The sequence below is a fragment of the Pavona decussata genome, unplaced genomic scaffold (assembly GCF_977016875.1).
Source record: "Pavona decussata unplaced genomic scaffold, jaPavDecu1.1 SCAFFOLD_55, whole genome shotgun sequence".
In the NCBI taxonomy this organism is placed as follows: domain Eukaryota; kingdom Metazoa; phylum Cnidaria; class Anthozoa; order Scleractinia; family Agariciidae; genus Pavona; species Pavona decussata.
Window position 1 is genome coordinate 610,225 of NW_028145477.1, and position 15,885 is coordinate 626,109.

The 15,885-nt window shown below is 40.1% G+C and overlaps 1 protein-coding gene across 2 annotated transcripts in view; it reads right to left on the minus strand.

Annotated features, from left to right (window-relative positions):
• Positions 1–15,885, minus strand: part of LOC146480132 (WD repeat and FYVE domain-containing protein 3-like) — a 72,345-nt gene that overhangs the window by 32,698 nt on the left and 23,762 nt on the right. Inside the window, exons 15-29 of one of the 2 annotated variants that reach the window (XM_085109978.1) lie at positions 15,066–15,206; positions 13,681–13,983; positions 12,983–13,135; positions 12,572–12,645; positions 11,813–11,974; positions 10,131–10,337; positions 8,937–9,154; positions 8,454–8,621; positions 7,228–7,409; positions 6,019–6,201; positions 5,076–5,267; positions 3,743–3,929; positions 2,638–2,703; positions 2,159–2,245; positions 1,069–1,251 (exon numbers count right to left, since the gene is read on the minus strand). In XM_085109978.1, coding sequence (XP_084966104.1) covers positions 1,069–1,251; positions 2,159–2,245; positions 2,638–2,703; positions 3,743–3,929; positions 5,076–5,267; positions 6,019–6,201; positions 7,228–7,409; positions 8,454–8,621; positions 8,937–9,154; positions 10,131–10,337; positions 11,813–11,974; positions 12,572–12,645; positions 12,983–13,135; positions 13,681–13,983; positions 15,066–15,206 — 2,506 coding nt within the window. Of the gene's footprint in view, positions 1–1,068; positions 1,252–2,158; positions 2,246–2,637; positions 2,704–3,742; positions 3,930–5,075; positions 5,268–6,006; positions 6,202–7,227; positions 7,410–8,453; positions 8,622–8,936; positions 9,155–10,130; positions 10,338–11,812; positions 11,975–12,571; positions 12,646–12,982; positions 13,136–13,680; positions 13,984–15,065; positions 15,207–15,885 lie in introns of both variants that reach the window. The other variant, XM_085109976.1, reaches the window with a different exon arrangement.

A 15,885-nucleotide genomic window follows, 5' to 3' on the forward strand; every position in this document is an offset into this window, starting at 1 on the left:
AAAAGTCAAAGATGCTATGAGGAAGACATGGCAACGTGTGTCATCATCATCATCATCATCATCGCGTCTATGGATATTTTTAGGCAACCACAGTGTCGGTGATATCGAATATTTGCTATCCATATCACACCCTTACTGACTAAAGGCAGCCTGGGCCCTCCCCACCTTAAGGACGGTGCCTACTACTAAAGAAGTATTTTTGTGTGGTTTAAGACCATGCGGGAAAAGCAGATCTTAGCAAGGGCTATTGAAATCCAAAAAGAAAAATTGGGGGTAACCGCGCATTTTTTTTTAGAGATCATTAAGCAACAATTATTCTAAAAAACAGTAAAATACAAAGCAATGTATGGCGGGTTTTTTTCGAAATTGAAGCTTTATTATCTCCGAAAAATGCATGGTTACCCCCAATTTTCTTTTTGGATACCAAGAGCACTTGCTGAGTTCTGCCTTCTCCACATAGTTTTAAACCGCGCAAAAATATCCCTGTATTAGTAAGCACCACCCATAGGAAACCCGAGTATCTCGAGATGCGCAGAACGTATGCGCAGTAACAAAAGTAGGCACCGTCCTTCAAGCAAGCCACACTCTTCACACATGGTGAGGACTGTAGACTAAAACATCAGAGAGATTTAGAATTACGCTCACGGCAAACGGCACAAATGACCACGTTTACCTTATATTTGCTGCTCGCTGTTTTCAGTTTCTCTGTCAAATTGAGTTGTTTTGCGTTACCATCAAAAGGTCAGAATTAATTTGCACTATTCTCGTCTGTGTACTAATTTTTTTTCAAGAAAACAAACACATGAATCTCACGTTTGCCGTAAACGCGACTCTAAATCTCTGTGTCTTTTTTTTTTTTTTTCATATTCATCATAGACTGCAAGCAGTCCCTTTCTGGTCTCGCTCACAGCGCAGCGAGACTGGAGCGAGGAGAAACAAACGAGAAGAGACTGGGGGAGAGCCAAGCCCCCCTCCGCTCGTTCGCTCCAGTTTTTTCGCGCTCGGCTATTTGGCGCGACCTCTCGACTACCCAGAAAGGGACTGCTTGCAGTCTATTTTCATCATCACCTTCTGAATTTTTATTTTCCCTGGCTTTCCTCTCATCGTTCACTGCAAGAGATTTGTGAGTTCCCATCACGAGAAGCCAGTGGCACAGGCCGGCAACAAACTCGGGTTCACTGTTCACGGGTGCAAACACCAGCTTGTGATTTGTAGTCAGAATATGAAGGAACTCAAGCAAACTTGTTTGGTCTAGAAGGAAACAAATCAAAAATACAATGAAATAAATGTGATGGTGGTAGCTCAGTGGTAGAGCATCCGAACTAGTAATCGGAAGGTCTTAGGTTCGACTCCTGATAGGAGGACACTGATTTTTTCCCGAGTATGCCTGTGTCACTTATTGAATAATACATCATTCTCGAGAAATACAATGTTATAGTAACAAATTCACATTGCAGACTCCACAATGTATTCTACCCTAGGCTAGGACTTTTTAGGAGGTAAAGGAGGGGAGGAGGGTGGGGGTCTGGCTTATTACCGGTGAGAATTTTGCGTTTCAAAATAGGTTGTGTTTGACAACAGAAAAACCTTGTAACACTAAGCTAACAGCTAAAAACAGCTAGCCCTACCAGCTCCCCTAGCAAACACACTGCGAATACAATATTGAGCCCATAGCAATACTGGATATTTCTAAAGGTTTAATGCCTAAAGGCCGATTTAGACGGTACAACTTTTGCCTACGACTGTCGCATGCGATTTCTAGAGCGCGCGCTGCTCGCGTCATGCAAAAAGTCGCACACAACTATCATCATTCAACATTGCCTATACCTTCGATTGTCGTAGGATTTTGAAACATGTTTTAAAATCCTACGACATTTTTTGTGACGTACACGACAGTCGTAAGCGAGTTGTAGGTTTGATTTACACGAAACAATTTGTGTCGTAGGCCTGTCGTACCTTGTAAATCGGCCTTAAGATTGTCAATTGGCACACAATACCATAACTTTTACATTTCTATCATTTTCTGCCAGGTTGTCTCCACAATCTGCTAGAATCCAGTACACAGTTAGTACACAACTGAGAGATTGCTCACACTGCTAAACAAGTTTGAAGTAGCCTTAAAAGAAACCCTTTGACTAGTCACCAGTTCACTCCTCACCTGTCAGCCGAGCCAAAGGCCTGGACAACTGGAATAAAATTGTTCTATTCAGTGAGTGGTATGCACTGTCCAAGGACACGTTCTGACCTGAAGGGGCAAAAATAACAAGATCAACCATTACTTTACTCTCTAAACTAATGGAAGAAGAAGTGGCGATGAGTATTCAACAATCCAATTCATATTTTCGTCCACACAGCTTTCTTCCTCCGCATCCAAAAAACTAGTGTTCCTGTATGGACATCACAGCCCGACTATGCCCAGTCTCTCGTCTTGCGCGGCATTGTACCCAACCGAAAGTACAATTTGACACTTTTACACGTCTCAAACGCGGGGAAGAAAAATTGATAGGGGATTTTTTTATGGTTTTTATAATAGAACAACAGGAAGATTTCATCAAGGAACTAAAAAATACTGCCATATACACTTTAATTATCTCAATATAGCAGAAAAAGTGGAGGTAATACGGGTTATGACGCTACCTTTCACTCCGTCAATCATGCTCGTTAGAAAGTTGAACACAGTTTTGTAACCTGAAACAAAGTTTCCTGAAAATCCAAAAGAAGTGGGAATGACTGTTAAGATAACACAGTAAAGGCGTCTTTATCCCTCGTAAAAATCACCGCTAATGGACTTCAAGTGGATCACACTATATTAGACCTTGCATAAAAATGGTTAGTACAGGGTACTTCTACAAGTTGTTGTAGATGCCAAAACCAGTGCATACTGTTTTTAATGTGCCCGGTGCAGTGCAGTGCACCGGTATCGCAGAAGTCATGGGTTCGAATCCCGTTTAAGTCTGAATTTTTGCAGGCTTTCTTTTCTGATCGACTTAAAGGGAAGTATCATGGGGTTTTTGACCTCTTTTAATAAAAATGGTGAAATAAGACCTTCACTTTGCTACAAAATAATTCTAAAACAACGAGAGGAAAGGAATCAACTCAATTCTTGACAGGAACAACTGGTACTCTGTTCTAGCGCATTTTGGAAACAAAAATGCGAGAACTTGAAAAACATTAGCCTAACATTTTTCAAGTTTCAATCGATACCGACCTACTCTGTCCTTGGCCACAGGCACCAATCGCCAGTTTTATTGTACTGGGGTGATAATTTATAACAAACTTGGCAATTATTTTTTTGTTTCTGTTGTCAGACAAACATTTTTGGGTTTTGAAATGACAGCAAATTTTCGTGATACTTCCCCTTTAACTTGCGTACATAACGGCAATGTTCATTCACTTATTCATTTTTTCATCCGCAGTTCAAATGAAAGTATTTCACGTATTCCACTTCCAAACACTTATTGAGGTTGAAATATTTCTTAAGCCGCATTCACACCAAAAAAACATGTTAAATTAAACCAGGTTTAACGAAATGAAAATTGGTAACAGAAAGCTGAACCATTGGCTTTGACATAGGATTCAAGTAAACTTTAACTAAGTATGCTTTCATTTGTGCTTAAGCTGTAGTCGACAAAAATCCGAAAGCAGCTTTTATGAAGGAAACAATTTTAAACTGTGTTTAACTAAACAGCTTTTAACATGTTTAAGCCTTGGTGTGAATGGGACATTAGACCTTTCCACTCACCAACCCACAGCTTATCAACAACTTTGGAAGCAAAGCTGAAGGCATTTGCGACGATCTTGGCATGATTTCCTGGCCCGGCTGATGGGTTTGAGAGAAGATTCCCTCCAAGGAAATAATCTATCTGAGCGCACAGTACTTCTGTTTGAAATTCTGCTTGCTGTGACTGCGAACACTTTGCTGGATATGACTGAAAAGCGAGTTAATAAGAAGCAACTCAGGAAAGATTATTCCATATCACAGCATGGTCAATAAAAGGCAATGGTTATGAAACCTGGAAAACTTCTTTGTTATATGCGTTTGCTAGCATTTTTGGCCTTGACCGTGCACAAACTACAATAGATTTTGAAATGTGTCGGAGCAACTGACCAATCGAAGCGTTCCTGTTACGATATTCAACTGCAGTGTGAACGTTAAAACAAAGGATTGTGTAGGGTCGCGGCCCTTCCAACATAAATTGCAGCACCATTGTTTTCATGGCAAGGTTTCATAACCAGTCCCTTAGTCAACATGATCACAGTTTGTAAGTTATCAAATCAAATCAAATCAAATCAAACTTCATTGAATTCGACATAGTAAGAACGCACTCCTAATACAGGTTGGAGTTGAGATTGTATGGGACAACGTTGATTGAATGAATGGATCTCTGGCATCCCCCGCAGATTTTGCTGGGGCGGATGATATCATCACCAACTTGGCAAAGGAGAGAGAGCCTGGAATCGAGATCATCAAACGCACTCCCTAATCTTTGATTATGACTGTTTTACGAGGGTAACATTGACCCTGGTTTCAACTAAGCCTGGCTAATTTGGCAGCCAACATAACACTTTTGCAATAACGCAAAATTTAGCACACAAGTCAATTGCTTGTAACTGGAGTCTGAATGACACTGTGCTAAACCTTGAAACATTAGGGTTTTGCTTTTAATTCTAGCAAAAGTTCTGCATAAAATCACTTCATGATGTCTATATCAGTGTGTGAACCCACAGTAGATTACCGTTGTAACAGCAACCTTAGCCTGCAGAGCAAAAGTTTCAGTGGGGTTTTGTGCCTACTTCCCTTTTTGACCACGCAGATATTGGGACGAAAGCGAAAAACCGGAGGAGGAGGGAGGGAAGGGAAAAGTGAGGAAACTCTTCTCCTCTCCCCTTCTTCCTTTTATTCTCTCTCGTCCCAATTTCCGCAGGTTCAAACAACGAAAAAAGCACAAATCCCTACTGATACACTTGCTACGCAGGCTACAGCAACCTAGGATTTGAATAGGTTTGAGTTCAGGAAGGTGACTGGGTGAAGAAAACTAAAGTCAAATGTAGGCTTTTGTAATACTCTTACCCACCTCTAAAATAGTGTCAATGATCCCGTGACCCTTGGCTGCAGTAGGTGATGTGAGAGAGTCTGTCATGATTACTCTGAGGAACTCAAATACGCACTTCCTGGCTGGGTGCGTGATCAGTTGAGTATGAGACGGAAACTGCGCAGGCTCAGACTGAGTCGCAGGTTCTCCTTCATTTTCGCTGTCTGAAGCAAGCTGGGTGTTGGATATTTAAGAATGAATGTTAGAACGGGCGAATTAAGTATTTGGTGAAGCTTTTTGTCATTGGGGTCGGAAATAATTCTCGCTGTCTGAAGCAAGCTGGATATTTTGAAATTAAAGAATGAATGTTAGAACGGATGAATTAAGTCTTTGGTGAACCTTTTTGTCATTGGGGTTGGAAATCATTCTCGCTGTCTCAAGCTAGCAAGCTGGGTGTTTGGAAATTAAAGAATGACCGTTAGAACGGATGAATTAAGTCTTTGGTGAACCTTTTTGTCATTGGGGTTGGAAATCATTCTCGCTGTCTCAAGCTAGCAAGCTGGGTGTTTGGAAATTAAAGAATGACCGTTAGAACGGATGAATTAAGTCTTTGGTGAACCTTTTTGTCATTGGGGTTGGAAATCATTCTCGCTATCTGAAGCAAGCTGGATGTTTGAATATTAGAGAATGAATGTTAGAACGGATGAATCAAGTCTTTGGTGAATTTTTTGTCATTAAGGTTTGAAATGACCTGGTTGATCGAACGATTGTTCCAAAAATATGTCTTGTAAAACGTTTGCCAAATCCCCAGGGATCTTACCATCTCAAATTTTGCAGCAAGCTGCTTGTATTCTTGATCTCTTTTGCAAGGTTAAAAAAAAGTCCATTCACCACTCTTTAATGCGCTTTAAATTAGTTTACTGTTGGTGATGGTTTCTTAATTTATCAATAAGCAATGATTTCCTTTGCATACCCAGTTTTGTACCTCTTGGAGCTTGGCCATCTTTCTTGATTTGGGAAACAGAATAACGACAAGCTTCTCCAAGAATTCTTGAGAGCTGCACACTACGCTGAAGGAAGACATGTTACGATACAAGAACACGAGGAACTGGATCAGAGTCACAGGATACTCCCTCAACCAGGAATCGTCGTCAGTATCTTCCCATGCCTGTGTTAAGATTTACAAAGAGATGCTGTTACACTCTAACAGTATCCTAGGTTTAGAGGCAGAAAAAACAGCGAGGCAAAGAAACAAGAGAGATGGTTTTATTTGCCAAAACGTCTGCAGAAATTTGCACAAATGTAATAATTTTTGGCATATATTAGGACACTTTGCATAAATAATGGTATTTCACATAAACTACAAAATTTCATAAATTATGTCAGTCTGTTTTGCATAAATTGTCAATACCAATTTAAATCAATCGCTGCAGTTTACATAAATTATCATTGTTTCTGTTTACATAAATTATACCACTTTGCATAAATTATCGATTTGTATACACCTACCCAGACGGCATAAAAAAGATATTAGGCACTCAGAAAAGCCACACAAAGCTTACAAGTATGAAAAGCCTTTACTCTAGCCTGCAATGCAGGCGTTTTCAGGTGGCGGATGAAAGCCAGAATCTCAATTAGTCATTAAGTCGCAGCTGCCATGTTGGATTTTCAAAATCTTAGGGAGTTGGGAAAAGGGGACTAATGCTCGCCCTGTTCGTCGCACTTTTTACTCTCCCCAATCTTCCCCTGCTTTTTAACATCCAAGATGGCGGCTATTGCGCTGAACCAAAATAAGGGCCCCTTCATATCAGCCTAGTCGACCGGGCTGGTTCGGTTTCTGAGATCTCGCCTCGTCACTCTTTTCTTTACAAAAATTTTGATGTGTTCATTTGAGAAGGTGGGCTGGCCCGGTTACTGAGATCTCGGTAACCGAGCTGGAAATTTTTCCCATAAGAACACTCCATTCCAGATACCGGGACTGTCCGGGACGAAACATTTTCAACTGCGCATGGCTTGTAAGGTCGCTGACAAGTCGGAAGGCAGTTCCACAGGTATTTAGGGGGCCTTTTGGAAAATTTTATCTCCATAACCGCGATTAAATTTCCGATATGAACAGAAGACTAAATTCGTCCAGCCTACCGGGCTCATATGAAGAGGCCCTAATATGCCTGCACTGCAGGCTACCTTTACTCACCTCATTAACTGTGATGTGCGCCATGGCAAGCAGCACATGAGCTGCTTCTGGACAGTAGATGTTATATGAACCTGATTCCTGGGGACTGCCACTGGGGGTGGGGACCTTGACTCCAGAAGTTGAAGGTGACCAGAACACAGAGTACAAGCTGTCCCAGTCAAACTGAGCACCTGAATACACATCTGAAAAAACAAAGTGACAGCAAAATGGTATTCACTTCCTCTTCAAAACGTGCGCTTGGAAATAAAACATTTTGAGTCCCTGGTTTGAGTCAAACCCATGCCACAACCAGCTGGTGAGCACTCTGGACACACGTCAGCTCATAGTTAGGTTCACACGAAACACTACATCTTAAATTATAATATTGCTGGGATGGCTTTAAAAATTAGTAATTTGTTTCGTGTTTCAGAACGTCAAAAACCTCTAGGGTGATGAAAAAACGAAAAAAACAAAATCAAGCACAGTGAACCTTGTAAGCAAAGCTTATCTAGAGTAGTATCTGCCGTAAAAGATGTGAGCGTCAAATAGGTGTCAACAGCAGCAGATGTACTGAAGCACCTGCCTTACAAATGTGAGTGAAGGATTGGCCTATATCTGAGCTTTTAGCACATAAGACATTACGTGACTGACTGACTGACTGACTGACTGACTAACTGGTTGGTTGGTTGGTTGGTTGGTTGGTTGGTTGGTTGGTTGGTTGGTTGGTTGGTTGGTTGGTTGGTTGGTTGGTTGGTTGGTTGGTTGGTTGATTGATTGATTGATTGATTGATTGATTGATTGATTGATTGATTGATTGATTGATTGATTGATTGGGGAGAGATCAACTCCCTTACAAAATTGATGGAGGGTCTTGGTACCTTTTAGGGGGGGGGGGGGGGGAGTGGGCATTTGTAGATTCGTAACACTTAGGGTGTTAAAATCTAAACCAACCACCATTAGGGTTACCTAATGGCGGTAACGTTTAGCAGAAAAATATTGCAGTAATTGTTTGTCATTCAACTGACGTGGTTTCTCTTGGGTGAAAATGAATTTGAGTCAAACCAACAAAACAGGATTCTGGTACCTTTTAGAGTTTTTTCTAATAATGTTTGACAATCACTCCCCCCCCCCCTCCCCCGCCCCCTCCTCTCCCAGCCTAAAGCAAATGCCAACTCTAAAGTCCATCTTAAAAGTGTGTGCCTGAGAAAGGCATTTAGTTAAGAGGAAATTTGATCGTATTTACTCACCTGACACAGGGTGGCCAAGCAAAAGAGCAATCACCAGGTGATAAATCTCTGGAATGTCAATATGTTTAGGCAGCAGTTTGTCCAGCATCAGGAATCCAGGAACACTGCAAACCTCCTTGTTAATCTGGTACTTTTCTTTGTTGTCAGCTACAGATCCCACATTAAAACCTTCAAACCAACACAATCACAACACAGTTAGTTTTTGACAACGTAACTTAGTTGAAAGGGGGTTGGTCTGTAGATAAGAAGCGTGGGGTGAAGCACTGGCAGGACTATAGACATTTGTCACATGGAGTCATGTTGAGTCTCAGGAGAATAAAAGGCTTTGTTTTTGCACGACTAGCCTCGCACTGAATTCGCATGTCTTGCCCAACTGTTCAAAATCTTAATGAAACTCCTGAAAATGTACGTTAATTTTTGGAAGTTAAAGGGTTTAAAGGAAGGGGAAGTTTTAACTGTAATTACCAGCAAAATGCATCCTACCTGCCACAACATAAGTAGTTTTGTTAAGCATGATATCAGTCCCATCCAACCAACCACCGCTGTTGAGTCCTTCCCTGAACCTGTTCAGGGAAGGCACACTACTGAGCATGGTCACCAGAATACGGGTCGCACCAACCACTGTTGTGTTGTGAAGATGAGCTTGCACAAACAGAAGCAGCCAGTCAAAGCCAAGTGTTTCCTGAAGAGCATCTGCAAAACTGAAAAGCAAAATTCAGCATTTGAGCAGAACTGTCACTGCTTATTACACTCTACATGAACATAAACAGTGGTTCTAACTTTTGGGTCTATTCTCTAGACGAATTTGAAGTTGCAAGTCATCAAAATTAATGAAAGCTTTGAATTGCTCCGTACTTTCCCGTAATGCTGTGGGAAAGAGTTAATTATGCTTTATGAGGTGGTTCTGTTTTGTGAGTCTGTGGATGAAATCCTGAAGAGTGATCAATCAAATAAAAGCTTTCAAACTGTGCTATCCGTTGCTATTGTTTACTATGCGGTACAAGGTGGTTGTACGTTCTGAGTCTGGGAAAGCAAACCAAGAATGTATGACCATCTAAATAAAATATCAGAGCAAAAGAACAGGGCAGAGATCCTTTTCTTATAGAATTGTTAAAATATGGAATAACTTACCATCTGAAATTAAGCTTAGCCAGTGTTTGAATTCCTCTAAGCGCAATTTAAGAAAGTATCTTCTAAAAGACGATAAAATACCCCGTCACCAGTTTTTAGCTAGTTTTTCAATTTTTTATGTATTGCAAATTGTCACTGAAGAACCCCTATGGGACGTGTGAATAAAGTATTGTCAGTATTGTATTGTAAATGAAAACTACTGAGCAGTATTGTCCTGTGATACTTTCTTATTAGGGAGCTTAAGCACAGACGTTCGTGAGCCATGGACGGCAACCGGAAGTCAAATGTACCCCTTATTGGCGCGTGTTTGCTCGTCACAACGGACGGGAAAAGCTCTTGTTGGATGTCTGTGGCTTGATGTTACAAACGCAGTGGCGTCAAAACGCTCCAAAAAGGAAAAAAGTCGACTTCCGGTTGCCGTCCGTGGCTCACAAACGTCTGTGCTTAAGCTCCCTATTATGCTAAGCAAGCTGGTTCTAGCTCTTCAATCTGTCAATAAAACCACTGACCACCGTATTCTGCCATTGCATACATTCAGTATGTTACCTTTGATCCAGTTCACCTCCTTCAGCATAGATTAAACAAAGGATGAGTTCAAGCATCACATTTCGCAAGCAGATGCGCCGTGGAGACAAGGTCTCTTCAGCCTCCCCTCCCTCAGCACTGGATTCAGTTGTTGTAATGGCATCTAGTTTAAGTTCATTTTCATTCATGGGGTGACCTGGTAAAGTTGACACCAGAAACTGGCCAAACCTGAGAGAGAAGATAAGTCAAATGAGATATTACCAATAAAAATTCACATACACAGTACTTACAGGGGTGACTTCAGAAATTGTTTTGCATGTTATTGGTCTATAACAAAAACTGCCGCATCATGATTGCCACCATTGCCATCACCATTAGCATCAAAATAATAATAAATTATGGTACAGTGGAACCCCGATTTCATGATCGTTGATCTAACGATATTCCTGATTTAACGATCAACATTCTGTGTCCCGGCAAAAGTTATTTACAAATCGGGAGTTCATTTACAATGATATCCCGATTTAATGATATAATTTGCTGTCCCCTTGCCACATCGTAAAATCAAGGTTCCACTTTAATAATATTAAATGAGGGAGCCCAAATCACTGTGGCAATTTTCATAGGGGCCCTAACAAATAATAATGTGAAATTAACTGTTATAAAAAAGCTATCATCATCATTTTAATAACCACCATCATTGCCAGCATCATTGTCATCATCATCATCATCATCATCATCATCAAAACTAGGTTTTTCCTGTTTAGTTTAATGGCCTTAGCTCCCACGAGTCTCCTGTAGCTCAGTGGTAGAGCATCCGAACTAGTAATGGGATGGTCTTAGGTTCAACCCCTAATAGGAGCACTCAGATTTTTTCCGACTGTGCCTGTGTCACTTACTGAATAATACAACATTCTCAAATGCAAAATGCTTACAGATGTCTTTAACTCCATGTCATAACACAGAAAAACTTGTCAAAATGAATGGGTAAGAAACCCTTCCCTTCCTAGAAGCATCAAAAGACAATAGGGTAGCCAAGTACCTAAACATGGACCTGTCCAAGGAAACTTGGCCTGACCACGTTGGCTGTCATTTAATTGCAGCTGAGCGAGTTGTCAAAATTGACAGTTCCCTCGCACCAATATAATAGAAAATTGACAGGAGAATAAGCTTAAATTTGAAATTGATAGTCAAGTTTGTCCTGTGAAAACAAAAATTTAGGTGGAGATAATTTACTCAAAAAAGCAAGAATTGTTTCAGCAAAATTGTTCAACCCCATAAAAAAATCTTGAATACTTTTTTTGTGTTTACCCTTGAAATGCTGACTCCACATCACTTACTCCCTCTTGTTCACCTCATCCACTATCTTAAATTATATAATTAGCTCAATTCTACACTCATTTTGATTGGTTCTTACTTATGATCTATTGGAAGACAGACGCATAGATGACGTCACCATTAACAACTTTTGCCTCTTTATTACATAAAACAAAAATAGAGTCCATGTTGCTGTGTGACTGTTCAGTAATAGATCACAGAAGATGTCAAAATGTGGTGAGAACATCAGTGACACAATCGCTGCTTTTTTGTTTTTTGTAGACAATGAGCCACTAACAATAAGGTTATTTCACAATGGTGGGAGAAAACTATTCCTTTTAAAGAGCAGGTCCTTGTTTAGGGTAGTTTTTTCACCGGCCTCATACCTGAGCAGGTTTTTCCTGTCGCTTGTGTTGCTAAGCAGCACAGATAACACACTGGCTATGGTATGTGCTGTCGCATCTGTCACAGTGTCGTCCTGTAGCACAAACAGCAGCTTGGGAAGAAGGTTCAGTTTCTGCATCAGTTCGGCGTTTGTTCCAGATTCACTGGTGACAAAGATTTCACACATGTCAATAGGTAGTTTAAGAAGCTACTACAGTGACGGCAACCACAAAAAACTTCACTTTTGAGCACAACAAAAAATTGACCTAAAATTTGACTAAGATGGTTACCAGACTGGTGTGTTCTCAACACTGGAATTATTTGTTCTTATCAGCACTCAATCAAAGATATGTAGCAGGTATTTTGAAAGCATCTAGATTTTGAGTATTGATCCATTTTAGGCCTTAAATTTAAAATATAATGCTGTCTAAATTGAAGTTTACAGTTATGCAATCAGCCCTTCAATTACACAAGCATTGATTGGGGTTTTTGTGAAGATGGTGATAATAATAACAATCATGTTAAAATAAAGTTGCCATATAGTCGACTCCCGCTAACTCAAACCTTCAAGGGAAATTGAAAAAGGTTCGAGTTATCAAGAGTTCGAGTTACCGAGGGTAAAATTATATAGAAGATGACCTGAAGGGAAAGGAAAATTGGTTGAAGTTAACTAGCGCAAGGTTCAAGTTAGCGAGGGTTCAAGTTATCGGGAGTTGACTGTAGTATCAAACTGAACCACATGCGATGCTATGAAACACTACCTTCCTGGTCCCAAAAGTTCTAGAAAATGTGAGAATAATGAACGTTGCAAGTCAGCTGGGGCTTCACGCCACACCTGGAAGAAATGCCAGAAATAAATATATTGCCATTGACATTCAAGCTTTGTTTTGACTCGAGTGATCTTCTAGACTAGAAAATAACAGAGTGTGAACTTTTCATGTCATAAATTTAAATTAACATATTAAATTAAAATTGTTTTTGCAATGTGCATACTCATTGCATACATTTGCATAACATTGAAATATTTGGCATATATTTCCATACCTATTAAATAAATTTAACACAATTTTACCTAACAACCATGATCTAAATAAGCCCTATTTCAACATACATCTTCAATCTATAACATGGATGACTTTTCATGAAAATTGCAAGCCAAGTTGCAAACTTACCTCTAAATCACATAGAAGGTCCTTGAATGCAATTCTGTTGGGTATTACTGATGATTCCCTGTCACTGTCCACTGTTCCAACCAAGGCAAATGTCAAGTGGAGGATATGCGTGTTTAGCAGGTGTTTTTTCCTCCCAAGTAGCAATGCAAGGATCTTTAAGTTAAGGCAATGTGTCAGCAATTTTTAATACCACTTAAAAGAAGTAAAAATGTGTTTGAACCGATGAAAACAAACCTACAGTAATTGTCCAGTTTTAGTTTTGGCTACATGTGGCTAGGATGAAGATGGAGTAAAACTTCAAAATACAGGCCACATCAGTGTTTTTACAGTACTTCTGCCTTGCTGTTTCGGAAAAGTGGGTAAAGCCTAGAAATAAATTACTGTTTGCCCTTCCTTTAAGAATTTAGTTGATTGATACCTTCCTTATGTTGTTTTAAATTTGTCCTGAGCATTTTGGTGTATGAGAGATGCTTCTTGGTTTTCACAAAACAACGACCAAATCCTTACCACAGTCCATGTAACACTCATGTATAAATATTACAACGATGACAATGACATGATGACGATGATTATGATAATGATGATGATGATGATGATGATGTTGATGACGATGATGGTAACAAAAATTATGAATGAGATAAGAATTGACAAGAATAAACAAGATGACTAAAGGAGCTGGTTGCAATGACTGTATGTACCTGGTAGCCTCGAACTCTCTCCATATCCCTCCTCGCAGATGGATTGCTCCTAAGAACACAACTTAGAGCTTTGACAGAAGCATACAGCCCTTCAACATTGGTTGCCATAGCGACCAGACCCAGCATAGCTGATACACCCCCAATGCACTCTATCAACTTCGAAACTGGGTTAGGACAGAAGGTCCGCACTCCAGAACAACCAATGATTACAGCACCAATGGTCCGCGAGGCACCTTGAAGATGAGCTGCTGTGTTGTGAATTAAACGCACCGGTGTGGTGTTGTCGTGGGTTGACAGACCAAGCTGATAAACAGACCCAATGAAAACAAGTTAATACAGTCTTCAAAAACTCGTTAATAATTCATAAGCTCATTGACCTATCAAATGGATGATAAAACATCATGTGCAGTGGCTTTATATTGTCTTATATCGATAAACCTCCTCCTGATAAGTATACGGTGTTTTATCAGCTGGTAAAAAACTCCTCATTAGTATGTGGTGTTTTTCTTGTACGCTAATATCCAATGTTCACATGAACTCTATTGGCACACACTTTCCAGGATTGTTTTTGAAGCGGTTCAAAAATATCGCAGCATGTGTTTTATCCGGTCTAAAACCACTCGGCTGCACTCCTGCTCATTTTTTAAACATTACTTAGTCACTTGGGAAGGATGGGGGGGGAGGTCAATATAAGAAATGTCAACAGCCTGGTCCCTAGAGGACTTATCAGATGAGGAGGGGGTTAGTTGCTAAAGAAACTATGGTGTTGCATCGTTGGGGAATAGAAAAAAAAAACGTTTGGTTAATCTACAGAGTTGATAGCTGATAAAAGTAAATTGCCCACCATAAAAAGGTTTGAGCACGGATGTTTCGAGCATTAGCCCTTGATCAGTTGAGAGCGAATCAAGGAACTGTGGGTTGTATGTGTTTATGAACTGAGCAATGGAGCTACAGTGTATGCTATTGGTGGGAGCATGGTGAGGAGGAGATAGGAGACCCTGGCGAGAAGAAGAATAAAAGTAGATTATAATGACTGAGAGAAAGCATTGCACTAAAATCTCTGTGATATTTGGAGAAATAAAGCAAAGCTGTCCAAGAACTAAGTACATGTAATTATGGCAACATTGTCAGTGGCCAATCTAGGGGAGGGGGCCAGTTTTGTTGAAGTAAATAAGCCTGGGTGGGGGGAGGCAAAAGATTCAAAATTCTTCAACTCAGGATCTCTTAGTTGCTAGATTATCTGCAGTGGATAAATCGCTAATACCACAGATCTGAGCCATGTTTCCATGCAGCCTGATTTTGCAAGCATCTCAACATTATGATCACATCTTGAATAAATATTACTCAAAAAGTGGGTTCAGGCTTAGCCAAGATATTTGTCATACCTCTCTGGCCACAGCTCTTGTGTCGCTCTTTCTGAAGTGTTTTCTAATCTTTGCCAATGTCAGCACTGATTTGGCATGCCCATGTATACCAAACATCACCTTGTCTTCACTCACAAGTGGTTCAACACCTTCTGCTCCATACTGTAAATTGAGTACATGTAACATACTATTATTATATAATTACCAAATAAAAGATGGTTTTACTTGTTTGATTACATAACAATGCACTCGTAGTTTGTACGAGAAATTGCGATGTCTGAAATGACATTACTCAGCCTTATGAGTCTACATGACGGCAATGATAAACACATGTTTTCAAGTGGTAAGAAATATTTCTATTACATGGAACAGTTTAAATGATGGTGACAGTGGTGGTGCTGATGATGATGATGATGATGATGATGATGATGACGATGACGATAATGATGAAAATGACAACGGCCGTGGTGTTGATGATAATGATGATGGTGAAAATTGTTATGTTTGTGGTGGTAGTAGCAATGATGCTGATAATGGTAGCGGTGGTAAAGGTGGAGATAACGACAAAAGATAATAAATGTAGTAATGGTGGAAGGTGATGATGATGATGATGATGATGATGATGATGATGATGATGATGATGATGATACAGGAGCTTTCAAAAAGACCTGGCATCCAACAAAGTTCGGGACAGCAGATATTCTGTTCATTGGCCCAAAAGGATGGTGCTTGTGATATTGGTGATGATATTGATAATGGTGGTGGTTGGTATGATATAACGATGACGATGATGATGATAATGATGGTGGTGGTGATGGTATGTCACTTCCTCAGCAGAAAG